The sequence below is a fragment of the Scyliorhinus torazame genome, chromosome 9, assembly GCF_047496885.1.
Source record: "Scyliorhinus torazame isolate Kashiwa2021f chromosome 9, sScyTor2.1, whole genome shotgun sequence".
Taxonomy (NCBI): Eukaryota; Metazoa; Chordata; class Chondrichthyes; order Carcharhiniformes; family Scyliorhinidae; genus Scyliorhinus; species Scyliorhinus torazame.
Genome location: NC_092715.1, coordinates 133,667,645 through 133,695,017, shown reverse-complemented (window position 1 = coordinate 133,695,017; position 27,373 = coordinate 133,667,645). Strand labels below are relative to the sequence as shown.

Below are 27,373 nucleotides of genomic sequence, written 5' to 3'. Positions count from 1 at the left end.
CGGGGTGCAACTGTGCAGTGTGACAGATCCGTGACGCTTCCAGCATTCCGGTCGACAAAATCTGCAGCAAGTGTCACCAATGGCAGCTCCTCACAGACTGTGTGGTTCGGTTGGAACAGCAGTTGGATGCACTTAGGAGCATGGAGGTGGTGAAAAGCGTCATAGATAGGAGTTATAGAGACCTGGTCACACCCAAGGTGAAGGCAGACAGATGGGTGACCGCTAGAAAGGGCAGGCAGTCAGTGCAGGAATCCTCTGTGGCTGTGCCCCTCTCTAACAGATATACCATTTAGGATACTGTTGAGGGGGATAGGCTATCAGGGGAAAACAACAGCAACCAGAACAGTGGCACCACAACTGGCACTGCTGCTCAGCAGGGGAGGGCAAAGTGCAGGCGAGCGATAGTTATAGGGGACTCTATAGTAAAGGGCACAGATAGGATCTTCTGAGGACGTTAAAGAGACTCCAGGATGGTATGTTGCCACCCTGGTGCCAGGGTCAAGAATGTCTGGACGAACACAGGACATCCTGAAGGGGGAGGGTGAACAGCCAGAGGTCGTAGTACACATAGGTACTAACGACATAGGCAGGAAGAGTGATGAGGTCCTGCAGGAGTTCTGGGAGTTAGGCAGTAAGCTAAAAAGCAGGACCTCTAGGGTTGTAATCTCAGCATTACTCCCTGCGCCACGTGCCAGTGAGGCTAGAAATAGGAGGGTAGTGCAGCTAAACACATGGCTAAATTGGTGGTGTAGGAGGGAGGGTTTCAGATATTTAGACCATTGGGATCTCTTCCGGGGCAGGTGGGACCTGTACAAGTAGGACGGGTTGCATCTAAACTGGAGGGGGACTGATATCCTGGCTGGGAGGTTTGCTAGATTCACTCGATGGATTTAAACTATTATGGCGGAGGGTGGGAACCAGAATGTGAGCTCAGAAGGTGTAATAACTGAAGGGGAAATAGAGAACCAAAATACAAGAACAATATCACCTTCAGGCCGAGCAAAAAAGGTGACAAGTGTGAAAAGGAAGGTGGTCAATGCAGGATTGAGGGTGTTGTACCTAAGTGCGCGCAGTATACGGAACAAGGTAAATGAGCTTGTTGCGCACATTGAAATTGGCCGGTACGATGTTGTGGGCATCACAGAGATGTGGCTGCAAGGGGATAAGGGCTTGGATCTAAATATACAAGGATATGTGTGCTATCGAAAGGACAGGCAGATGGGCAAAGGGGGCGGGGTTGCATTGTTAGTAAGGAATGAAGTTAAATCAATAGCAAGGAGCGATATAGGATAAGAAGGCATAGAATCTATGTGGGCAGAGTTGAGGAATTGCAAAGGTAAAAAGACCCTGATGGGAGTTAAGTACAGGCCCCCTAGCAGTAGTCAGGATGTAGGGCAGAAAATAAATCAGGAGATAGAAAAGGCATGTAAAAAAGGCAATATTAAAATAATCATGGGGGACTTCAATATGCAGGTGGACTGGGAAAATCAGGTTGGTTGTGGATCCCAAGAAAAGGAATTTGTGGAATCTTTAAGAGATGGTCTATTTAGAGTAGCTCGTGACAGAGTCTACTGGGGAACAGGCAATTCTGGATTTGGTGATGTGTAATAAGGCAGACTTGATTAGGGAACTTAAGGTGAAGGAACCCTTAGGGAGCAGAGACCACAATATGATAGAATGTACCCTACAGTTTGAGAGGGAGAAGCTGCAATCAGATGTAACAGTATTACAATTATATAAGGGCAACTACAAAGATATGTGGGAGGAGCTGGCCAGAGTTGATTGGAAATGGAGCCTAGCAGGGAAGACAGTGGAACAGCAATGGCAGGCGTTTTGAGGGGTTATTCGGAAGGCACAACAGAAATTCATCCCAAGGAAGAGGAAACATGCAAAGGCATCCATGGCTGACGAGGGAAGTCAAGGACAGCATAAAAGCTAAAGAAACAGTGAGGATTAGTGGAAAGCCAGAGGATTGGGAAGCCTTTAAAGCGAGCAGAGGACAACTAAAAAAGCAATAAGGGGGGAGAAGATGAAGTATGAGTGAAAGCTAGCTAGTAATACAAAGGAAGATAGGAAAACTTTTTTTTCAATATATAAAAGGTAAGAGAGAAGCAAAAATAGACATTGGACCACTGGAAAATGTGGCTGGAGAAGTAATAATAGGAAACAAGAAATGGCAGACGAACTGAAGTTACTTTGCATCAGTCTTCACTGTGGAAGACACCAGTGGGATGCCAGAGCTCCAGGAGAACCAGGGGGCAGAAGTGAATGCAGTGACCATTACTAAGGAGAAGGTTCTGGGGAAACTGAAACGTTTGAAGGAGGATAAATCACCTGGACCGGATGGACTACACCCCAGGGTTCTAAAAGAGAGAGCCCAGGAGATTGTGGAGGCATTGGTGGTGATCTTTCAGGAATCACTGGAGGCAGGAAGGGTCCCAGAGGACTGGAAAGTGGCTAATGTAGCACCACTGTTTAAGAAGGGAGGGAGGTAGAAGATGGTTATTATAGGCCGGTTAGCCTGATTTCTGTACATTGGTAAGATTTTAGAGTCCATTATTAAAGATGAGATTGTGGAGTACTTGGAAGTGCATAATAAAATAGGACTGAGTCAGCACGGCTTCATCAAGGGGAGGTCATGTCTGACAAATCTGTTGAGGAAGTAACAAGGAAGTTAGACAAAGGAGAAACAGTGGACGTGATTTATGGCATGATTTATTAAGATTTCAGGAAGGCCTTTGACAAGGTGCCGCACAGGAGACTGTTAAATAAGTTAAGAGCCCATGGTGTTAAGGGTAATATCCTGGCATGGATAGAGGATTAGCTGACTGGCAGAAGGCAGAGAGTGGGGATAAAGGGGTCTTTTTCAGGATGGCAGCCGGGGACGAGTGGTGTACCTCAGGGGTTGGTGCTGGGACTACAACTTTTCACAATATACATGAATGATCTGGAGGAAGGAACTGAAGGTACTGTTGCTAAGTTTGCAGATGATACAAAGATCTGTCGAGGGGCAGGTAGTATTGAGGAAGCAGGCGGGCTGCAGAAGGACTTGGACAGGCTGGGAGAGTGGGCAAAGAAGTGGTAGATGGAATACAATGTGGAAAAGTGTGAGGCTATGCACTTTGGAAGGAGAAATGGAGGCATAGACTGTTTTCTAAATGGGAAGATGCGTAGGAAACCAGAAGCACAAAGAGACTTGGGAGTCCTTGTTCATGATTCTCTTAAGGTTAACGTGCAGGTTCAGTCGGCAGCTGGGAAAGCAAATGCAATATTAGCATTCATGTCAAGAGGGCTAAGATACAAGACCAGGGATGTACTTCTAAGGCTATATAAGACTCTGGTCAGACCCCATTTGGAGTATTGTGAGCAGTTCTGGGCCCCTTATCTAAGGAAGGATGTGCTGACCTTGGAAAGGGTCCAGAGGAGGTTCACAACAATGATCCCTGGAATAAAGAGCTTGTCGTCTGAGGAATGGTTGAGGACTCTGGGTCTGTACTTGTTGGGAGTTTAGAAGGATGAGCGGGGATCGTATTGAAACTTACAGGATACTGCGTGGCCTGGATAGAGTGGACGTGGATTCTCTATGCCAGATGTACTACCCTCCTTCTCTGACCCTGTTGATGAAAGGATCCTCTCCATCAGAGACGTCGGTGTTGCCACGGGGAATGTCGTAAAGGCCCCTCGTACAAAATTCATTATCAAGAGATACCTGAATGAGTTCGGCTCCAAAAGCCCAAACTTCGCTGGCAATTTCTCCAAGCTGGCAAGCTATCCCTCCACAAACAAATCTCCGAATCTCTCAAGCCCGTTCTATCCCCCACCCCAAGCATGGCGTCCAGTCTTGACAGCTTCCTCGATATGGGATTCAAGCTGAAAGTGCTGCCTAAATTGTATCCATATCCTTAAAGTGCACACGATCACCAAGTTCGAGGAGTGAAGTTCTGGAGAAAACGGAAATGATGCCATCACAAGTATACCAAGACTAGATCCTCTACATGACCTCGCCTCTATCTGTCCCCATAGGGAACCAGGGTCACTGCATCACCTTCTCAGCATTGGCCGCCCAATAATAAAAAAGCTAATTCGGCAATGCTATGCCCCCCCAACTGTGTGTTGCTTTGAAGAACTGCCCTGTGGAACCTTGGATCTTGCCTGCCCGTATAAAAGATGAGTTCACTTTACAAACAAAGGGAGGAAAACAGGAAGCCATTGAAAAAGAAACAAAAACCTTGGGAGAATATTAATTTTAATAGACTGGACTCTACCCGTCAAGGGCAGGGGATGGCTATCCCACTTTTGCAAATCGGCCTTAACCTTACTCACCAGACTTGCATTGTTCAATTTATGGAGTTGGGTCCAATCATGGGCCACCCGGCACCTAGACACCTGAAACTAGAGCTGGCCAGGCGAAAAGGCAGCACCCCCAATTTGGCCCCCTTCCCCATGGGATTAACTGGAACGTACTCGCTCTTTTGCAGATTCAACTTGTATCTAGAAAAAGAATCAAAGCTCCTCAGTATCTGCATTATTTCATCCATAGTGGGGACCGGGTCCGTAACATAAAGCAGCAAATCATCAGCATATAGGGGCACCCTATGTTCCAGCCCTCCCCTCTTTATTCCCTTCCACTACCCTGAAGCCCTCAAAACAATAACTAAGGGTTCAATTGTCAATGCGAATGGAAGGGGGGGGGACGGGGGGGGGGACATTGGACACCCCTGTCTTGTCCCCCTTTTCAAATGGAAGTACCCAAGCTCAATGCCTTGGTACGAATACTAGCCGAGGGGGCCCTATACAATAACCGTATCCACAAAATCAATTTTGGCCCTAAACCGAACCTCTGCAGAACTTCAAAGAGGTAACTTCACTCCACCCGATGAAATTCCTTCTCAGGATCTCAAGACACAATGACCTCTGGCTTAGGCCCAACAGACGGGGCAAGAACAACTTGCCTCCAACCAACAGCCTCCAGATTTTGGTTGACAATTTCCAGCACTTAACAAAGCCTGTCTGACCCTCCGCAATCAGCTCAGGGAGACCGGGCTCCAGTCTTACCGCCAACACCTTTGCCAGTATCCTGGCATCCACATTTAACAGCAAAACAGGTCGGTATGACACACACTCCATGGGATCCTTATCCTTCTTCAACAGGAGGGAAATAGAAGCCTGCGAAAGTGTAGCAGGCAGGGATCCCCCAGACAAAGAATCATTCAACATATGTACCAGCAATGGGACCATCTGACCTGCCAACTTCTTATAGAATTCCACAGGAAACCCATCAGGCCCATGAGCTTTACCTGTTTGCATCTGCTCAATACCTGTCAAGATCTCAGTTTACAAGATGAAGGCTGGCTTTCTCGCCAAACTCATAAAAGACCCTCCCTCGAACGCTAACACAGCTATCTCACAGCAGAAAAAAGAAAAAGAAACACCTCTACCCACCCTGGTTACAAAAAATAAAAAAACATTCAACACCCCTGCTTTTGTAAGGGCAACAAAGAGGCCACACAGAGTAGGTCAAAACAAAAACTTACGTTACTTTACAATTACTATTATACTGCTTCAATGGTTCTCTCCTGGGTCTTCCCTAGTCTGTGCCTTGCTGGCCGACTCTGTTTATACAAAGCTATGTATCGTTAAAGGTTCCATGCCCCCTTATCGGGGGAGTTCGTATTCTGCAAGATTCACGGAGTAGTTAATCATCCCAACCCCGTAAGACCCGTGCGGGTTATAACACCTGCAAATATCAAAATCCCACCGGGAACCATGGGCTGGATTCTCTGCACCCCGATGCCGAAATCATGGGCGGGATTCTCCGACCCCCCGCCGGGTCGGAGAATCGCCGGGGGCTGGCGTGAATCCCGCCCCCGCCGGTTGCCAAATTCTCCGGCACCGGATATTCGGCGGGGGTGGGAATCGCGCCGCGCCGATTGGCAGGCCCCCCCCCCCCAGCGATTCTCCGGCCCGCGAAGGGCCGAAGTCCCGTTGCTGGAATGCCTGTCCCGCCGGCGAGAATCAAATCACCTCTCTTGCCGGCGGGACAAGGTAGCGCGGGCGGGCTCCGGGGTCCTGGGGGGGGCGCGGGGCAATCTGGCCCAGGGGGGCGCCCCCACGGTGGCCTGGCCCGCGATCGGGGCCCACCGATCCACGGGCGGCCCTGTGCCGTGGGGGCACTCTTTTGCTTCCGCCTTCGCCATGGTCTCCACTATGGCGGAGGTGGAAGAGACCCCCTCCACTGCGCATGCGCGGGGATGCCGTGAGCGGCCGCTGACGCTCCCGCGCATGAGCCGCACGGCAAAGTCAGTTTCGCGCCAGCTGGCGGGGCAACAAAGGCCTTTCCTGCCAGCTGGCGGGGCGGAAATCAGTCCGGCGCGGGCCTAGCCCCTCAAGGTTAGGGCTCAGCCCCTCAAGATGCGGAGATTCCCGCACCTTTGGGGCGGCGCGATGCCGGACTGATTCACGCCGTTTTTGGCGCCGGTTGGCGGACATCGCGCCGATTGCGGAGAATCCCGCCCCATGTTCAGCGAGGTAGTGGAGAATCCCAGATGACACCAAAATCGGGGGCAGTGTCGCTTTTGTGATGCTCTGCCCCCTGGATTGCGGCATACTCTAGGAGTATTCCGTGCCACGTATCCACGGCCTCAGGCCATTGCCTGAGGCCCGTTCCGCGATGCTCCGTCCCCGACCAGCTGAGTTTCCGACGGCGTGAGACACGTGTGGTCTCACCCGTTGTGAACTTAGCATGGCAGCTGTGGACTCAGTCCGGTGGCGCCACAGTTGGGGAGGGCTGTTCCACGGGCAGGGGGGCTTCATTCCGGGCTGGGGGCACTGCGGGCGGGCGGTCGAAGAGGATACTATTTTTGCGGTCCGGGTCCACCGGCTGAGTCCGCCATGAAGCACGGCGCGGCTTCATGGCATAAATGCTCAAGGCCATATCAGCAGCTAGAGCTGGGAGCTCTATGCTGCCTCTCTGCTAGCCCCCAGCAAAACGGCGAATCGGTGGCCATTTTGCGCCAGTTTTCCTGCCGTAAAACACCACCGTTTTCATGCCGGCATGGGGACTTTGAGAATCCAGCCCCATATATTTCCAAATATACTACATTAAACAATAACCCTCAGAACAGTAAATCCCCCATCCCCACCATACAACTTATGCAAAACATTCCCATCCCATCCCAAGAATAAAGAAATAACAACAAATATATACAAAGTACAAAATACCCCTTCCACTCAACAACCCTAAAAGTCCCCAGAGTCCATTTAACTTGAACACAGTCCATGCTTTATAAGTGTTGAAGTAATAGTCCTTCGACTCGAAGATAACCGCAGCCTGGCTGGGTACGCCACTCCAAACCATATTCCACTCTTTAACAATGCTGCTTTAGCCTTATGGTCCATCTCCTTGCAAATTCCGCTGCGGCGTCTTGATAGATTCTAATGAGGCTCCCTTCCCACTTAGAATCACAGTTCGCCTTGGCTCACTTCAGTGCCCGATCCTTCTCCTGGAAGCTTATGGAATCTTACCATTACTGCTCGCGGTGACTCATTCACCCGAGGCTTCTGCCAGAGTATTTGATGGCCTCTGACCAACTCTGGAGGAGACGCCAATCTATCCTCCCTCAGTATCTTACCAAACATCTGCGAGAAGTACAGAGTATGATTCGGGCACTCCACACATTTCCGGCACCCCCACGACTCTGAGGTTTTGTCTCCTTGGCTAATTCTTCAGGTCATCCAACTTCACCCACAGCCTCTTATTCTTCTCTGCCCCCAACGAGATCTCAGTTTGGTCACTTGACAGAGCCATTTCCACCCCTATCAACACCTCGCCATTCTCTTTCACAGCTTCCAAAGTTCTGTCCAACTTTTCTTGGACAAGACCCAGCGTGTCCTCAATTGATTTATGCAGGGTTTCAAATATCACTCTCCATTGCCTATCAAAATGCTTGTTAGATTCCGTAGCCAGTACCCCAATTAACATGGCTGCTGTGATTGGGGTGACCACAACCGCCGGAGCCGCCACCGTCATGTTCCCTGCTGAGGTAGCACGCAAAACCTCAGAGTCAGTAGACGAATTTCTGCCCGCAGACATATTGGGCGGGATTCTCCGACACCCCGCCGGGGCGGAGAATCACTGGGGGGGCAGCATGAATCACGCCCCCGCCGGCCGCCGAATTCTCCGGCACTGGGGAACGGCGGGCCCCCCCCGCCCGGTGATTCTCCGGCCCGCGATGGGCCGAAGTCCCGCTGCTGTAATGCCGGTCCCACCGGCATGAATTAAACCACCTCCCTTATCGGCGGGCCCAGGCGGCGCGGGCGGGCTCCGGGAACCTGGGGGGGCGCGGAGCGATCTGGCCCCGGGGGGTGCCCCCACGATGGCCTGGCCCGCGATCGGAGCCCACCGATCCACGGGCGGGCCTGTGCCGTGGGGGGCACTCTTTTACTACGTGTCGGCCGTGTAGGTCTCCGCGATGGCCGCCGCGTAGGGGACCCCCCTGCGCATGCACGGGTATGACATCAGCAGCCGCTGACGTCCTGCACATGCGCGGACTTCCGCCGGCCGACGGAGTCCCTTGGGCCCGGATGGCGTGCCGCCAAAGGCCTTCCACGCCAGCTGGCGGGACAGCAACCACTCCGGCGCGGGCCTAGCCCCTAAAGGCGAGGGCTTGGCCCCGAAGGTGCGGAGAAATCCGCACCTTTGGGGCGGCCCGACGCCGGAGTGGTTCACGCCACTCCATCCCGCGGACCCCCCGCCCCGCCGGGTAGCAGAGAATCCCGCCCCTTAGTTCCAGCCTTTTTTGACATCCTTCAACAAAAGGCTCCTTCTACTGTCATATTGGTAGAATATGTCCACCAAAAAACCCCAGAACAGGGCAAAAAGAACCAAAAAAGAAGTATCCTGGTAGGAGTTACCGAGTGCACGACCTCCTCCTACATATCGGCAGCACAAGTCACATGCTGCCACAGAATTTAAAAGGTTTAAAGGCGACAGATGGGAAGACCAGCCAAACAACCCCATCCCTTGATAGACCCTGGACCTTAGGTCCTCCAGCCCACACAAGCACCCACCCCTCCGAGCCCAACTTCCTATGAAGGACCCCCTCCTGCAGCACCCTGGAGGTATGTGTGGGGCGGGTATTCACCCCCTTACAACCCTTCAGAGTGCAAGGTGTCAGGCTGGCACTGCTAAGGGGGAAAGACTGAGGGGGAGCCTTGCCAGCGACCTTGGGGGGTGGGGGGAGATGCCACTGATGTCCTTGCCAGCAATCAGGAGATGGGCTGCAATAATTGAATCCTGGGATCAGGGCGACCTTTAAAAACGGTGCCTGATCTCTGAGTAACGGGGCTTAACCTCTCTGACAGGTCCCACTCCTTTTAGGGCCAGCAAAAACCTTGATCCTCTTTAAAAGATTTACTACGTGCCATGGAATGGGACGAAGATCCCATCAGTGTCACTCCTCGCACCAGCAGGAATCACTCTGTTTTTTTTACTGGTGGGAACAACGGAAGAATCGTGCTCAATCTTTAGAAACTTGGATGGAATTCTCCCATCTGGGACTCCAAGTCCCATGGTGGGAATGGGAATACAGAATGCTTCCTGCTATGGAGGCCAACGGGAAGACTCGCCATGCCCTCCAGTCTAGACCTAAACAATTTCACATCTGGGGGTTTAGCGCCATATTCCATGGTGGGGCGTGCTTGATTGCATGCATCATATCTGGGTTTCATATTTAAAAAGCACCCAACATCAGTGACCCATGTTGAAGAAAGAAGATCAATATCCTGAAGAATGGAGATGGACCTGTTGAAGATGGATCTCTTGAGGTTGTAAGATGGACCTCGTTGATGACACTGAAGCTGGAAGATTCACGACTGGATGTTCCCCCTTACCCGCTGCTATAGCGTTCCAGGATCTCTGGTGGCCTCCATCCTGATGTCTGGAGGCAACCCCAGGCATTCTTCAGGTAAGTCCTAACTTTTACATGCCACATTGGGCGAAATTCTCCCGAAACGGCGCGATGTCCGCCGACTGGTGCCCAAAACGGCGCCAATCAGACGGGCATCGCGCCGCCCCAAAGGTGCGGAATGCTCCGCACCTTTGGGGGCCGAGCCCCAACATTGAGGGGCTAGGACGGCGGCGGAGGAATTTCCGCCCCGCCAGCTGGCGGAAACGGCCTTTGTTGCCGCGCCAGCTGGCGCGAAAATGACATCTCGGGGCGGCGCATGCGCGGGGGCGTCAGCGGCCGCTGACAGTTTCCCACGCATGCGCAGTGGAGGGAGTCTCTTCCGCCTCCGCCATGGTGGAGACCGTGGCGGAGGCAGAAAGGAAAGAGTGCCCCCACGACACAGGCCCGCCCGCGGATCGGTGGGCCCCGATCGCGGGCCAGGCCACCGTGGGGGCACCCCCCGGGGACAGATCGCCCCGCGCCCCCCCCAGGACCCCGGAGCCCGCCCACGCCACCTTGTCCCGCCGGTAAGGTAGGTGATTTAATTTACGCCGGTGGGACAGGCAATTTATCGGTGGGACTTCGGCCCATCCGGGCCGGAGAATCGAGTGGGGGGGGCCCGCCATCCGGCACGGCCCGATTCCCGCCCCCGCCGAATCTCTGGTGCCGGAGACCTCGGCAACCGGCGGGATTCACGCCAGCCCCCGGCGATTCTCCGACCCGGCGGGGGGGTCGGAGAATGTCGCCCATAGTTCCAGACGTGTTCTGGACTGGTTTGTCTTCCTGCTGGCTTTGTGGAGAATCGGGCATTGTGGTAAGATTTTGGTTGGGCCTTCATCTACATTCTATTAGTGGGCTGCAAAACGATTTCATACTGGCCACCAGTGGGTTTCCCGATCCACCACCAGAAGATCCGGCGTGAATTCATGCTGGCTTAAAAAAACAATTTGGGGACTCCTGCTGAATTCTCCCCTCCTTCCCGCCCACCATTGGGAGAGTGGGAGAAATCCGCTCTTGTTTTATTTCTATGCATGGCCCAAACAAATCAGTTGAACTGCCTTTTCTAGATGATAAATTTTGTGTAATGACAACAGTGAGGTGCTCCACCATACACGCAAGGTGATCCATGAAAAGTTCAAGTACTTGTATGCTAACTACAAATGGACGTGTATTATCAAAACTGCATTGAATCAAGGGATCAGGGTAGTGTAACAGCGTACGGAAGATCAACACAAAGCAGTCACTGAGTAATGAAGTGGCAAACTTACAATTCTCTATAACATTCAGCTCCTAATCTCAGCAATGTCAATAGAAGGAATAAAATGAGAGAATAGAAACGTTGAAACAGGGAAAAATCAGAGGGAAATGTTGAACCAAATGATAAAAGTGTGGTAAATGATTTACCAAAATCGGAGGATGAAAATTAAACTACAGGGGCGGGATTCTCTGAACCCCGCCGGGTCGGAGAATCGCCGGGGGCTGTCGTGATGACCGTTCACGTCGACGTAAATCAAACCTCCTTTTCATCGGCGTGACCCTGTGCTCCAGGTTCACGCCGACCAGCGGGGAGGTGAGTGACGGCCTGGGGGGTTGGCTCTGGGCAGGCGATGGCGTGGCCGCAGTCTGAATGTGTGGGGAGAGGTGTGTCTCGGGTTGTGTGTGTGTGTGTGCGGCGGGGGAGGTGGTTAGAGTGGGCTGGGCTCCGGGAGAGTGCCGTGAGGAGGGTCCGTGCCGTGGAGGAGGATGGGGGGGTCCGTGCCGGGGAGGAGGTTGGGGGGTCCGTGCCGGGGAGGAGGTTGGGGTCCGTGCCGGGGAGGAAGTTGGGGTCCGTGCCGGGGAGGGGAATGGGGGGTCCGTGCCGGGGAGGAGGTTGGGGTCCGTGCCGGGGAGGAGGTTAGGGTCCGTGCCGGGGTGGAGGTTGGGGCCCGTGCCGGGGAGGAGGATAGGGGGGTCCGTGCCGGGGAGGAGGTTGGGTGGGTCCGTGCCGGGGAGGGGGTTGGGGGGGGGTCTGTGCCGGGGAGGGGAATGGGGGGTCCGTGCCGGGGAGGAGGTTGGGGTCCGTGCCGGGGAGGAGGTTGGGGGGGTCCGTGCCGGGGAGGGGGATAGGGGGAGGGGTCCGTGCCGGGGAGGGGGATCCGTGCCGGGGAGCAGGTTGGGGGGTCCGTGCCGGGGAGGGGGATGGGGGGTCCGTGCCGGGGAGGGGAATGGGGGGTCTGTGCCGGGGAGGAGGTTGGGGTCCGTGCCAGGGAGGAGGTTGGGGTCCGTGCTGGGGAGGAGGTTGGGGGGGTCCGTGCCGTGGAGGGGGATGGGTCCGTGCCGGGGAGGGGGGGTCCGTGCCTGGGAGGAGGTTGGGGGGGTCCGTTCCGGGGAGGGGGATGGGTCCGTGCCGGGGAGGGGGGTCCGTGCCGGGGAGGAGGTTGGGGGAGTCCGTGCCGGGGAGGGGGATGGGGTCCGTGCCGGGGAGGGGGGGTGCGAGGGCAAGTGAGTTGGTCCACCTGGCCAGGTGCCAGCCTCCAACAGTTGGACCCATGCGGTCCATGCCACCTGGCTGGGGGGAAGGAGGGGATATGGGCAATGATGACATGTCGTCGTTCCCCCCCCCACCCCCTCTACCAGGCCGTCGTGTTTTCCGATCATCCAGCGATGTTGGCCGCCGTGGCGGCAGCCGCTAATGTCCATGTTGCCCTGGATGAGGAGGAGGAGGAGGAGCGTGCCGCAGAGGGGCAGACGGCAGCCGCCCAGGCTGGAGGGACACCTGACCGACAGGACGAGGAGGGGGAGGAGGACGTCGCGACCCCACGGCAACGGAGGCACCCGAGGGCGCCCCGTGTGTACCGGCCCCGGCAGTCATACCATGACCTCACGGACCGGGAATGCAGGAGGAGACTCCGGATGAGGCGGGAAACCGTGGCACAAATCTGCCACCTGCTGGCACACCTGTCACCGCGTGGCACTGGCGAGGGACACCCTCTCCCCGTGTCCGTCAAGGTTACGGTGGCCCTGAACTTTTATGCAACAGGGTCATTCCAGGCACCGAGTGGGGACCTGTCCGGCATATCGCAGACATCGGTGCATCCGGGCAGTGACAGATGCCCTATATGCCATGGCGCACCGCTACATCCGCTTCCCTGTGGACCGGGCCAGCCAAGATGCCCGGGCCGTGGGCTTCTCTGCCGTGGCCGGGTTCCCCATGGTCCAGGCCGCGATTGATGGGATGCACGTCGCCGTGCGGCCACCTGCAGATAACAGGGCCGTGTTTACCAATAGGAAGGGGACCTATTCGATGAACGTACAGGTGGTCTGCGACCACCGCATGATGGTCCTGCAAGACTGCGCCCGTTACCCAGGCAGTGTACACGACTCATACGTGTTGTCGCGGTCATCCATCCCCAGCATGTACGAGGGACGCCATCCCCGGCTGAGGGGCTGGTTGCTGGGCGACAGGGGCTACCCATTGCGATCGTGGCTGATGACGCCTATACGGAGGCCACGCAATGAGGCCGAGAACCACTACAATGATGCCCATGTAGCGACAAGGGGAGTGATAGAGAGGTGCTTTGGCGTGCTGAAGATGCGTTTCAGGTGCCTGGACCTCTCTGGGGGCGCCCTCCAGTATCGGTCAGATAGGGTCGGCCACATCATTGTAGTGTGCTGCGTCCTGCACAACATAGCCCGACAGAGGGGCGATGTGCCGCAGGCAGAGGAGGGCGGAGTGGAGGAGCAGCAGGGAGAGGCGCAGTCCTCCCCAGATGAGGGGGATGGGGGTAATGGACAGGGCAGACGGGGTAGACACAGGCGGGTGGCTGTCCACCGTTACCGGCTGGCCCAGCGGGCACGGGACAGACTGATAGCCGCCCACTTCACTGACTAGATGGGCATGGGAATCGGGCAGTATGGCCACAGACCGCACACCATGGCAACAGCCGACCACCCACACCCCCCACCCATCCACCCACCCAGCACCCTCACCACCCCCCCCCCAACCCCACCCACCCCACCCGCATGCACACCACCCCCCCCCCCCCCATTGCCGGTCCACCTGCGGCACAACGGCCGGGCTCACACAGTTGGGGCTGGACGCGTGTCTATTGCAGGCCATGGAGGATGATGACAACCCGCCCTGCGGTGAGCTCCTGGCTCCACATCGTTGGACTATGTCTGACCCATGGCCACAGTACCACCATCCACCCGGACCATCCCTGCATGCGGCTGTGACACTGCAGCGCACGGTCCCGTCCTCTGCCCGGGGGGATGTTGATGGCGGCCCAGGGGGAAGAGGGCAGACTCACCTGGGGCTGAGGTAAGACCACCTATCACACACACACTTGCGCTCAACGTACATGACACCCCCGCAAGCTTTGGACAGAGCACAAAGGCAGCTTCGGTAGGTGTAACATTGACTTTAATAACCAAACGAGTTCATGCACGTGCCCTAGCCCCTAAAACTCATCTGTGCCCTGCACCCGTGCCAACTTACTCAGTGTCTAATTGTTTGGCCTTACGGGCCCTTTGACTACGTCTACGTGGTTCCCCAGACGGAACAGCAGAACTGGAGGTGGACTCCTGTGATTCCTGCCCTCTGATACTGGATCCCTTTGGCGGCCGTTTCCTGGGGCGTCCTGGCCTAGATAGGCCAGGCTGCGGCCCGGGCGACTGGGATGGCGAGCTGCCAGCCTGTTCTGCCCGTTGCCCACCCGATGCACCTGGGACGGAAGGGGGGGGGGGGGGGGGGGTCCGAGGTGTCGCGGTGTTCCGGGACCTCCCCTACAGGGGGAGCCGGGACGGACCACACCACCTCCTCCTCCCTCGGGGTGCCCGATGGCCCCCGGGCCTCTACATGGGTGGGGGATGCGAACGGACTGGCCATCCGACGCCCCCCGACATCTGGTGCTGCTAGTCCTGGAGGCCCATGCTGGTATCAATGGGGGTCTGCAGGTTTGCAGCCATGGAGCCCAGGGGGTTGGCAAACACTGTCTGTGACAGTGCGACGCCGGCTCGCACATGGCCACTGGCGCCGATGCCCTCAGCGATGGCCTGCAGAGACTGGGCCATGGCCTGCAGAGACTGGGCCATGGCCTGCTGAGACTGGGCTATGGTGTTGAGCGCCTCTGCCATCTGGCGCTGGCACTGGCTCATGGCCTCCTGTGAGAGGGCAGCTATGTCCTGGGCCACAGACGCCGCCTGCACGGAAAGCCCCAGGCCTCGCAAACCGTTCCCCATGTCTGACACCGTCGCACCCATTGCCTCCACCGCGGACGCCACCCATGCGGTGTCGGCCTGGGTGGCACGCATGACCGGCACCACTCCAGCTCCTGGACACGAGTGGACTCCTCCACCTGCGACTGCAGCCGCCGCAAGCCGGCCGTCACCCTCTTCGCTCGTCTCCGGGTCGGTGGTTGCATTGGATCTATGTGTGGGTGTGGAAACTCCAGGAACCCAGGATCCATCTGGGCGGCAGATGTTCGCTTGGGCTGGGCTGCCCTCCGACCGCCTGGCCCCTCTGCTGCTCCTACCTCCACCTGCTGTATTGTGCGCACCAGTGAGTGTACCAGACGCCTCATCACTAAAGTGCCCAACCGAGGTGAGTGTTTCTGCGATGGTGGAGGGTGTTGGTGACAGCAGTGGCATTGTGTCGTGCTCTTTGTCCCACTCTGAGTCCATGGCACTTTGGGGTGGGGGTTCGTCTCCACCCATCCACTCTGAGTCACTGTCCGGTATTTCGTCTTCCTGGGTAGTGCTGTCCCGGGTAGGGGTGTCCTGGGCAGTGCTGTCCCGGGTAGTGGTGTCCCGGGTAGTGGTGTCCCGGGTAGTGGTGTCCTGGGTAGTGGTGTCCTGGGTAGTGGTGTCCTGGGTAGTGGTGTCCTGGGTAGTGGTGTCCTGGCTCGGATGTGACGGGGGCCTGTGGCTGCCCCCCTCGTCGCTGGGTGGTCGCTCCCGCACGTGACGGGGGTGTCGTCTCCCTGTTGCTCCAGGTCTCTCCGTCTCCCGTGGTGTGCGAGGGGCATCCTGCGGGCGTCGCATGCTGGAGGGTCCGGGTCTCTCTGTCTCCCTTGGCCTCCGAGGGGCATCCTGCGGGCGCCGCATGCTGGAGGGTCCGGGTCTCTCTGTCTCCCGTGGCCTCCGAGGGGCATCCTGCAGGCGGTCTGCATCTGCGGGGATGGGTGCCTGGACGTTTGGTCCTGCAATACACAATGAAGCATGCATGGTTAGACACGCAGGCAGTGATCAGGTGATATGGGGGAGGGGGATATAGGGGAGGGGGATATGGGGACGGGCTGTCGGTGGCTCACTTGCTAGTACGCCCCCGACCTCTGCATCAGCAACCTCCCGGTCGTCAGGTCCGCCAGACAGTTCCAGGGCCCTTTCCTCGTGTTCGGTCAGTGGCCTCTCATCAGCGGGACCTCCTCCAGTCCTCACATGCTCCCTATTGTTGTGTGTGCGCTTCTCCTGTGGGGGGGGGGGGGGGGGGGGCTGGTGGCAGGGGTAAAAGGCAACACTGTTAGGCAGGTATATGAATGCACGCCATCGGTTGCGCCTGCATTGCAGAGGTTAAGGTTAGGGCTGGATTCACTTGGGGATATGGGGGAGGGGGGGATATGGGGGAGGGGCGGATATGGGGGAGGGGGGATATGGGGGAGGGGGGATATGGGGGAGGAGGATATGGGGAGGGGGGATATGGGGGGGGATATGGGGGAGGGGAGATATGGGGGAGGGGGGATATGTGGAGGGGGGATATGGGGAGGGGGGATATGTGGAGGGGGGATATGGGGGAGGGGGGATATGGGGGAGGGGGGATATGGGGGAGGCTCACCCTGCCTGCTCTGACGAGGTCGTTCACCTTCTTGTGGCACTGGGTGCCTGTCCGTGGTGTCAGGGCCACAGCGGTGACGGCCTCTGCCACTTCCCTCCACAGACGCCGGCTGTGGCGTGGGGCAACTCTGCGGCCGTGGCCGAGATACAGGGCGTCCCTCCTCTGCTCCACTGCGTCCAGGAGCGCCTCCACATCCCGTGACTCGAACCTCGGGGCTGTGCGGCGGCCAGCCATCCAGTCGGGTGTTCCGGTCGGGTGTTCCGGTCGGGTGGGGGGGGAGCAGCGCGGCCTTATGCGCCGTCACGCCGTGCGGCGCGTATGACGCTGCACGGCGTCAACCACGTGCGCAAGCGCGGATCCCGTTACGTCGCTGCTAGCCCATTTCGGGCCGGAGACTTTCGACCCATTTTTCCGACGTGACGCAAGTCGGATTTGCGCCGTTTTTTGTGCCGATCGGCGGACTTTGCGCCGATAACGGAGAATTTTGCCCGTGAATCCCGCCCCCATCGGTTGCCGAATTCTCCGGCACCGGATATACGGCGGGGGCGGGAATCGCGCCGCGCTGGCTGGCGGGCCCACCCCCGGCGATTCTCCGGCCCGCGATGGGCCGAAGTCCCGCTACTGGAATGCCTGTCCCGCCGGCGAGAATCAAACCACCCCTCTTACCGGCGGGACAAGGCGGCGTGGGCAGGCTCCGGGGTCCTGGGGGGGTCGCGGGGCGATCTGGCCCCGGGGCCCACCGATCTGCGGGCGGCCCTGTGCCGTGGGGGCACTCTTTTCCTTCCGCCTTCGCCATGGTATCCACCATGGCGGAGGCGGAAGAGACCCCCTCCACTGCGCATCCGCGGGGATGCTGTGAGCGGCCGCTGACGCTCCCGCGCATGCGCCGCCTGGCAATGTCATTTCCACGCCAGCTGGCGGGGCACCAAAGGCCTTTCCCGCCAGCTGGCGGGGCGGAAATCAGTCCGGCGCGGGCCTAGCCCCTCAAGGTGAGGGCTCGGCCCCTCAAGGTGCGGAGACTTCCGCACCTTTGGGGCGGCGCGATGCCAGACTGATTTGCGACGTTTTTGGCGCCGGTCGGCGGACATCGCACCGATTGCGGAGAATCCCGCCCCTGATGTTTGAAAAATAGCGGATTGGGGAGAAGTAGAAGAAACAATACTTCACATAAGGATCAGGGTCTAACACTGTTTATTCATAAATCCAGCATACACACCTACAACAGCATGCTCTTTTGGTGCTGACAGGGATAGAATGTACCCTCCAGCCCATTGGGAAGAAAACCAAACTTATTTTAAAATATGAAAGCAAGGAAGAAAAATATTTTGTAGTACAGCTTTGCTCCATTTCCCAAATTTCAGTTTCACTGTTCACACAACACTCATTGGTTAATTCTCATGCAACCTACCTTTACAGCTAATGAAGATGGGGTAAGTTTCTCATCATTACGCTCCGTCAAGCATTCTTCTGCCATTAAGGTAGTCAGATGCTGTAAACACTCAAGGTGTCCTTGTGACGCTGCAATGTGCAGTAGATTATTTCCTTTTTCATCGTGAATCTTCTCCAGATTGTCAACGGTTAAATGTGGCTAATTGTTACATAGGGAAACAGAAAGAATAACCAAATGAAAACCTGATGATTTTAGAATATTTTCTGCTCATAACATTTCAGTTGAGCTTCATATTTTTGTGCTACCCATCATTCATTTCACCAGAGTTTTAGTTCAGAAATTCATGTAAATTGGTTTGACTTCACCAGAAATTATTTAGCAACTTCTTAAAGGGAGTTATTTTAGATTGACCTGGAGAATAGTAAACTTTAAATTATTTGAAATATGTACCAAACAGCATAAGTAAATGATGACAGATTTTACTCACAATAGACAATAATCTTGCTGGATAGAATCAGAGAGTCATACAGCACAGGAGGAGGTAATTCTGCCCATCAAATTCATATGCTGGGTGTCTGTAGAGCATTCAAGTCAGTCCCATTTCCGAATTCTATTCTCGTTGCCCTGAAGTTATTGATCGTCTCTGCTTCCACCACCCTCATAGGCAGCAAATTCCAGGTCATTACCACTTGCTGTTTAAAAAAAGTTTTTTCCTGCATAGATTGTTCAACATCTTGGGCGGGATTCTCCCCTACCCGGCGGGGTGGGGGGTCCCGGCGTGATGGAGTGGCGGGAACCACTCCGGCGTCGGGCCACCCCAATGGTGCGGATTTCTCCGCACCTTTAGGGGCCAAGTCCTCACCTTGAGGGGCTAGCCCCGCGCCGGAGTGGTTGGCAGGCCGCCGGCCGGCAGGAAAGGCCTTTGGCGCCACGCCAGCCGGGCCTAAAAGGACTGCGCCGGGCGGCAGAAATCCACGCATGCGCGGGAGCATCAGCGGCTGCTGACCTCATCCCCGCGCATGCGGAGGGGGTATCTCTTCCGCGTCGGCCATGGTGAAGACTGGCCGAGGCGGAGGGAAAAGAGTGCCCCACGGCACAGGCCCGCCCGCGGATCTTTGGGCCCCGATCGCGGGCCAGGCCACCGTGGGGGCACCTCCTGGGGCCAGATTGCCCTGGGCCCCCCCCCCCCAGGACCTCGGAGCCCGCCCGCGCCGCCGGGAAGAGAGGTGGTTTGATCCTCGCCGGCGGGACAGGCATTCCAGCAGCGGGACTTCGGCCCATCGCGGGCCGGAGAATCGCCGACCGGCGCACCGTGATTCCCGCCCCCGCCGAATATCCGGTGCCGGAGAATTTGTCAACTGGCAGGGGCGGGATTCACGCCAGCCCCCGGTGATTCTCTGACCCGATGGGGGGGTCGGAGAATCCCACCCCTTATATCTGTGCCCCCATCAGCTATTCAGATTTTCTTTGTCGGCCTTATCCAAACCTGTCATAATATTGTACACTTTTATCAAATCTCTCCTTAGTCTCCTTTCCTCCAACAACAACCGTCTCTTCACCCTAACGTTCGAGCTGAAGTCCCTCATCCATGGGCTATTCTGGAAAATCTTCCTGTCCAGCATTGATAGCAAACTGACTGGCGTGTCAGAATATTCTTACACCCTTTCTTGAACAAGGGTGTCACACTCTTAAATCCTCTGGCACCTCCCATGTCTCGAGGGAAGATTGGAAGATGACAAACCCTTCCGTTAGGGAGTGTCTTTTTGAATATGCCACAGACTTTCCAAATAATAATCTCTTTGCTCTCCTGTCCTGAATCTGTCATGTCGCAAACTATACTGCTTTATATGGCTTTCAAACTGTAGTTCACATTTTCTCCTCTGTATCCATGTTTAACTTTAATCAATGCCTTATCATAAACATTTTCTTATAATTATTCTATATACATGATTCAGACAGAGTCTATACTATACAAAATGTCACCAAACTGGGATTGAAGTATTAAATGATGAAATTGGTTGGCAAAAGATCACAAATACTTAAATTGCAACTCTAAAAAAGTCCTGCCGGCTCATCGTTGAGGTCTGTTTTCAATGTAACTTAGCTTTGATTACGTACAGAGAATTTGTTGATTATGTAGCAAGGTTGAATAAAAAATAAACAGTCTGATAATATGTTGTATTATTTTTAAACACACTTCTGTACTTCTTTGTCAAGCTATACTATGTGAATTGGCACTATCAGAAAATATTCAATGGTTTCAGATAATTGGGAAGATGGCATACAAGGAGAATTCTCTGAGCTTTGATTAAAATATGCATCATGATATAATGTACTTTCTACTGGCTCTGAATTAGCACATCATGGAGAACATTCATCAATTTACCAATTTATTTAAAAATAAAAATCAATTTCTGTACTCATTAGTATCCCATGAATTGAAAGGAAAATTATGCTCACATGACCACTTTTTATCTTTGTAACTTAAAAACTTCAATTAAGTGCATTCAAATATAAAACCTCTCTATCAATGTCAGGACCTTAAGAGATGCGTGTTTCACAATGCTAAGGGCTTTGTAAAAAGGATTTAAAAAAAAAAAAAGCAACAGTTAAAGAATTGAGAAAGGTATATGTCCTATGGTAATTGAGCAGGCTGATAGCAGATGCAGTTCTATATGGCCCAGTATAAAATACTTAGCAGAGGAACAAGGAGCAGCCATTAAGTAAAACAAAATTATATTGAGTATACAGCACAGAAACAGGCTATTCAGCCCAACTAGTCCTTGTTGGTGTTTCAATCGCCTCCCACCCCTTCTCAACTAACGCAACACCATAATCCTCCATAATAGCAGAATAAATAAGAGCAGAAGTAGGCCATACAGTCCCATGCCTGATCATGGGCTTCAACTCAAAATTTCCACCAGCTTCCCATAGCCCTTGTTTCCTTGAGCGACCAAAAATCTTTCTGTCTCAGCCTTAAATGTATTTAATGATGGCACATCCACAACCCTCTGGGATAGGGAATTCCAAAGATTCACACCCTTTGAGTGAATACATTTCTTATCTCAGTCCGAGGGGAGGCAGCAGCATAGTGGCTTGGCACTGGACTAGTAATCCAGAGTAGCAATCCAAACATTTGAATTAAATAAAAAATCTGGAATTAAAAGCCTTGGGCAGCGTGGAACCCCCCGCGACCGACTCCGATGCATCCCCCATCAAGCTAGTGCTGCGAGACTGCCAGGTAACCCCGGGGGGCCCCGCTGCTATTTTTGCGGGCAAGCCAAGCACCCCCGACAGCGCTGCCCGGCCCACTCATCCTTCGGCAAAGGATACGGCAAAAAGGGCCACTTTGTGGCGGTATGCCAGGCCTGGGCGGTCGCTGCGGTCTCCGGAGGCGAATCGGGACCGCCACTACAACCCTCTCCACGGGCCATGTGCGGCCAGCGGGCGCTGCCATCTTCCTCCTTCAGGGCCACATGTGGCCTCTGGGCGCCGCCATCCTGTCTCTCGGACACCACGTGTGATGGATGGGCGCTGCCATCTTGTGCACCTCCAGCCATGTGCGACCAGTGGGCGCCGCCATCTTGGCTGGACTCTCAGGACCCCGACTCGGATGACCACACACCGCTGGAGGAGAACATCCAACTTCTGCCACGACTAGCCTCGGTGACCCTGGACCAGTCTCGGCCCCGAACACTCTCCACTGCAACGATGACCATGCTCATCAATGGGCATGAAACATCCTTTCTGATCGACTCTGGGAGCACAGAGAGCTTCATACACCCCAACACGGTAAGGCACTATTCTCTTCCCGTTCACCCAGTTAACCAAAAAATCTCCCTGACCGCCAGGTCTCATTCAGTGGAGATCAAGGGGTTCTGCATAGCGTACCTCACGGTCCAGGGAAGGGAGTTTAAAAATTACCGGCTCTACGTCCTTCCCCACCTCTGCGCTGCCACACTCCTAGGGTTAGATTTTCAATGCAACCTCCAAAGCTTAACCTTTAAATTCAGCGGCCCTATACCCCCTCTCACTGTCTGCAGCCTCGCGTCCCTCAAGGTAGATCCGTCTTCCCGGTTTGCGAACCTCACCCCGGATTGCAAACCCGTCGCCACCAGGAGCAGACGGTACAGTGCCCAGGACCGGACCATTATTAGGTTGGAGGTCCAGCGATTACTGAGGGAAGGTGTCATTGAGGCTAGCAACAGTCCCTGGAGAGTTCAAGTAGTGGTTGTAAAGACCGGGGAGAAGCATAGGATGGTCATCGATTATAGCCAGACCATCAACAGGTATACGCAGCTTGACGCGTACCCTCTCCTCCGCATATCCGATCTGGTCAACAGGATCGCACAATACAAGGTCTTTTCCACGGTGGATCTAAAGTCCGCCTACCACCAGCTCCCCATCCGCCCTAGCGACCGCAAATACACTGCTTTCGAAGCAGATGGGCGGCTCTACCACTTCCTAAGGGTTCCCTTCGGTGTCACTAATGGAGTCTCGGTCTTCCAACGAGAGATGGACTGAATGGTTGACCGGTACGGTTTGCAGACCACGTTTCCGTACCTCGATAATGTCACCATCTGTGGCCACGACCAGCAGGACCACGACACCAACCTCCAAAAATTCCTCCACCACAAAAATCCTTAATCTCAAATATAACAAGGATAAATGCGTGTTCAGCACCGACCGTCTAGCCATCCTCGGCTACGTAGTGCATGATGGAGTTATAGGCGCAGACCCTGAACGCATGCGCCCCCTCATGGATTTCCCCCTCCCTCACTGCTCCAAGGCCCTGAAACGCTGCCTGGGATATTTCTCTTATTATGCCCAGTGGGTCCCCAACTATGCGGACAAGGACGGCCCGCTAATCCAATCCACGGGTTTTCCCCTGTTGACAGAGGCCCGCCAGGCCTTCAGCCTCATCAAAGCGGACATCGCAAAGGCCACGATGCACGCCATCGACGAGTCCCTCCCCTTCCAAGTCGAGAGCGATGCGTCCGACGACGCGTCCGACGTAGCTCTGGTGGCCACCCTCAACCAAGCGGGCAGACCCGTGGCCTTCTTCTCACGCACCCTCCATGCTTCAGAAATCCGCCATTCCTCAGTTGAAAAGGAGGCCCAGGCCATAGTAGAAGCTGTGCGGCAATGGAGGCATTACCTGGCCGGCAGGAGATTCACTCTCCTCACTGACCAACGGTCGGTGGCCTTCATGTTTGATATTACACAGCGGGGTAAGATAAAGAATGACAAGATCTTACGGTGGAGGATCGAACTCTCCACTTACAACTATGAGATCTTATATCGTCCCGGGAAGCTAAACGAGACTCCTGATGCTCTATCCCAGGGCACATGTGCCAACGCACAAGTGGACCGCCTCTGAGCCCTCCACGGGGACCTCTGCCACCTCTATCACTCGATTCTTCCATTTCATTAAAACCCGCAACCTGCCCTACTCCATCGAGGAGGTCAGGACAGCCACCAGGAACTGCCAAACCTGCGCGGAGTGCAAGCCGCACTTCTACAGGCCAGTGAAAGCGCACCTGATAAAGGCTTCCCGTCCCTTTGAACGCCTCAGTATGGACTTCAAAGGGCCCCTCCCCTCCACCGACCGCAACACGTACTTCCTGAACTTGATTGACGAGTACTCCCGGTTCCCATTCGCCATTCCCTGCCCCGACATGACCGCAGCCACCGTCATAAAAGCCCTCCACAGTATCTTTACGCTGTTCGGTTTCCCCGCCTGCGTACACAGCGATAGGGGATCCTCCTTTATGAGCGATGGACGGCGTCAATTTCTGCTCAGCAAGGGGATTGCCTCACGAACGCCTCCTTGTCTTCCCGAGGAAGTCCTCCTCCGGGACCTCGCTCCCAACCTGGCTGGCAGCTCCTGGACCCATCCTGCTCCGCAAACATGTGCAGGCGCACAAGTCGGACCCATTGGTCAAGAGGGTCCATCTCCTTCACGCTAACCCTCAGTACGCCTACGTGGCGTACCCTGCCAGACTTTTTTTAACAGGGGGGTGAATGTGGTAGTTGGTATTAGAGGTATTATGGTACCCTGTAATGCTGTAAGACCATTGGTGTAGGAGGTACCGTTTTCATTGGTTAAGCCTGCCTGCTGGTTCCGCCCAGTAAGGCGGAGTATAAGAGCCCGTATCTCCCCAGCAGCTGCCTTCTGTCCCTGCACTGCTGGGGGAAACATCTAGTGTAATAAAGCCTTCAATTGTCTCCAATCTCACTTCTGGGGTTACTGATCGAGCATCAAAACTATTTGTTCTTTTTAGAGGGATAAAACTGTAAAACTGACCAATGTACAAACGATAATGAGCGGGATTCTCCGTTGACTGACAATGAAAGCGCAAAACGTGATTGGGTGTAGAATAGGTTCCGACGGCAAAATCTCGGCGGGTTCCGATGTGACGTCAAATCGCAATTCTCCGTCACCTCAACAGCGGCGTCAATGCACTCCGGAATGCACATACAGTAAACACCGTTTACATGTCATTGGCGGGTACGACCCAGTACTCTTCAGGGCTTCCACGATTCTCTGCCTCCGATAGACCGAGTTCCCAATGGTGCTGCTCACTTCTGCTATTAGAAATCGTGAAACCGGAGTCATGACTGATGAGGGAGAGAGAGAGGAGGGAGGACATGGAGAGGCGCAACTGTGGGCTATACTTGTTGGGGTGGGAGGGTCCTGCCAGGGCTTGGGGTGGGGGGCGTGCCGAGAGAACAGGCTGAGTGGCCGGGGTGACATCCCCCATTGGACTGCGGCAGTATCCAATCACGGACTGCCATTGCCACGGCTTGCAAGGCAGCCATCTTGCTGCACACCCCACTGACCACCCATTTTGGCCCCTGGTTCTGCAGTGACGCTAGACATATGGGTGCCCCCACTAGCCCCCCCCACCCGCCGCAATGCTCCGCCTACCACCCCCCCCACCTGTCGGTGGCCCACCCAGGGCAATGCACACTGTAGCCCTTACGAGGTGATGGGCGGGGGCCCTGAGTGTAGCGCTGGCAAGGGCAGTGTCTGCTGATGGTACACCTGGCATCAGGGACAGGCGCCAGGGCCAGAGGCCACCACAGTGCCGGGCACTGACAGGCCAGGGTATGAAGAGGGGGGGGGGGTGGGGCAATATGTGGGGGCAGAGCCTGCAGTGTCATCCGGAGCAACCATGTGGTCCGGTTGATCTGGTTGAGTACGGGCGTACGCACCATGCTAACATGTTGGCCTTTCACCCCCTGCAGAATGCCCTCTTTGTTTTCTTGGTGACGATCTTTTACTAATAACTTCCAGTCCTGTTCTTCCCCACAAATGGAAGCATTCTCTCTGGTCTGTATTCTAACCTGGAGCTTAATTTTTAACTTTTAAATTCATTTCTGTCTGGTACCCATCCATTAACAGTCTGAATGACAAGTCGGAGACCTTTTTTGTGGAAGGTATGTTTTACAAGTCCTAAGCTGAAGAGATTAGGTAGTCCATCTGATGGACCCCCCGGTAGGAGCTTCTAATGTGGCTGGGGGAACATGGTAACACAGTGATTAGCATTGACGCATCACAGCACCAGGGACCCGGGTTCGATTCCCGGCTTGGGTCACTGTCTGTGCATAGTCTGCACGTTCTCCCTATGACTGCGTGCTTTTCCTCCGGGTGCTCCATTTTCCTCCCACAAGTCCCGAAAGACGTGCTTGTTAGGTGAATTGGACATTCTGAATTCTCCTTCAGTGTACCCGAACAGGTGGCTCAACTCGAACCGTGGTGTGGCGACTGGGGGATTTTCACATTAACTTCATTGCAATGTTAATATAAGCCTACTTGTGACACTTATAAAGATTATAATTATAGTAAAGATCAGAGGCCAGCTGTCGGGAGGCAGGGTAGTGGGGAATGGGAGATGGTGAGGAAGGAGCTGCGCTCCGAATGCTAGTGATTCGAAACATGGTGTTGTAAGACTTCTTACTGTGCCCACCCCTGCTGACACCTCCACATCATGGCTACTTGGACTTCAGCAAAGGTTTTTGATAAGGTCCCAAATGGAAGACTGATAGCGGAGGTAAGAGCCCATGGGATCCATGGAAATTTGGCAAGTTGGATCCAAAATTGGCTGAGTGGCAGAAAATAGAGGGTGATGGTCGAGGGGTGTTTTTCTGACTGGAAACCCTTGTCCAAGGGGTCCCACAGGGATCAGTGTTGGAGCCCTTGCTGTTTGTGGTTTATATACATGATATAGATATGAATGTAGGAGGGTTGATCAGTAAGTTTGCAGATGGTACGAAAATTGGTGGGGTGGTAAATAGTGAGGAGGATAGCCTACGATTACCGACTCTCTCTGCCCCTTACCTGCAACAATAAGCTCCTGCTCTTTCAGTGCTGCAGGGCTTGTTATTGGTCCAACTTCAAGAGCTCACCCATTTTCCTTAATTTGATGGCGAGCGCATGGTCTGCCAAATAATTGGCCAATCCTACAAACTTCGCAGTCGGGTAGCTGTCCCTTGAACAGTGTGGTCAGGAATATGTGATCCCACCATCCGGGGTCAAGGATCCCAAAGTGAAAATCCTGCCCATGGTGCGTCTTGAGTTTTGTTTTGTTCATGTTTTTTAAGCAGAATATGTGTTTCCTAGTCTCTGTTGAACACTGTTTTAAGAGCTTCCCATTTCTAATCTATGTCATTGTTTGCCAATATTGCTGTCTCGGGGCTGGTTTAGCACAGGGCTAAAGAGCTGGCTTTTAAAGCAGACCAAGGCAGGCCAGCAGCATGGTTCAATTCCCATACCAGCCTCCCCGAACAGGCGCTGGAATGTGGCGACTAGGGGCTTTTCACAGTAACCTCATTTGAAGCCTACTTGTGACAATAAGCGATTTTCATTTCATTTCTATTTTATTTTCCCCAAATTCCATCCTCAGCTCCTCAAAATCACCTTTTCTCCAATCTATCACCCTAGTCTTTGTTATTCTAATTTTTACAATTATTATCTTAAATCATATTGGTCACTATTGCCTAGATATTCATCTACTTTTTAATTACTAGATCCAGTAGCAAATCCTTCTTTGAAGGGATTCTTACACACTGAGTTAGAATGAAGTCCTATACAAATTGTAGGAGCACCATTGCCTTATTCCAGCTCTGCTGAATAATGAATTCTAGGGTGATGGAAATTCCCATACTGTTATCCTGTGGGTTTTTAAAAAACTTATTGTAGTAATTTGGTTGCACATTTCT

The 27,373-nt window shown here is 54.5% G+C and overlaps 1 protein-coding gene across 6 annotated transcripts in view; it reads right to left on the bottom strand.

Moving 5' to 3' along the window:
* sncaip (synuclein, alpha interacting protein) overlaps positions 1-27,373 on the bottom strand; it is a 230,210-nt gene that overhangs the window by 38,938 nt on the left and 163,899 nt on the right. For all 6 annotated transcript variants that reach the window (XM_072516529.1, XM_072516532.1, XM_072516531.1 and 3 more), the window contains one exon: positions 18,167-18,346. In XM_072516529.1, the coding sequence (XP_072372630.1) occupies positions 18,167-18,346 (180 nt within the window). The remainder of the gene's footprint in view (positions 1-18,166; positions 18,347-27,373) is intronic.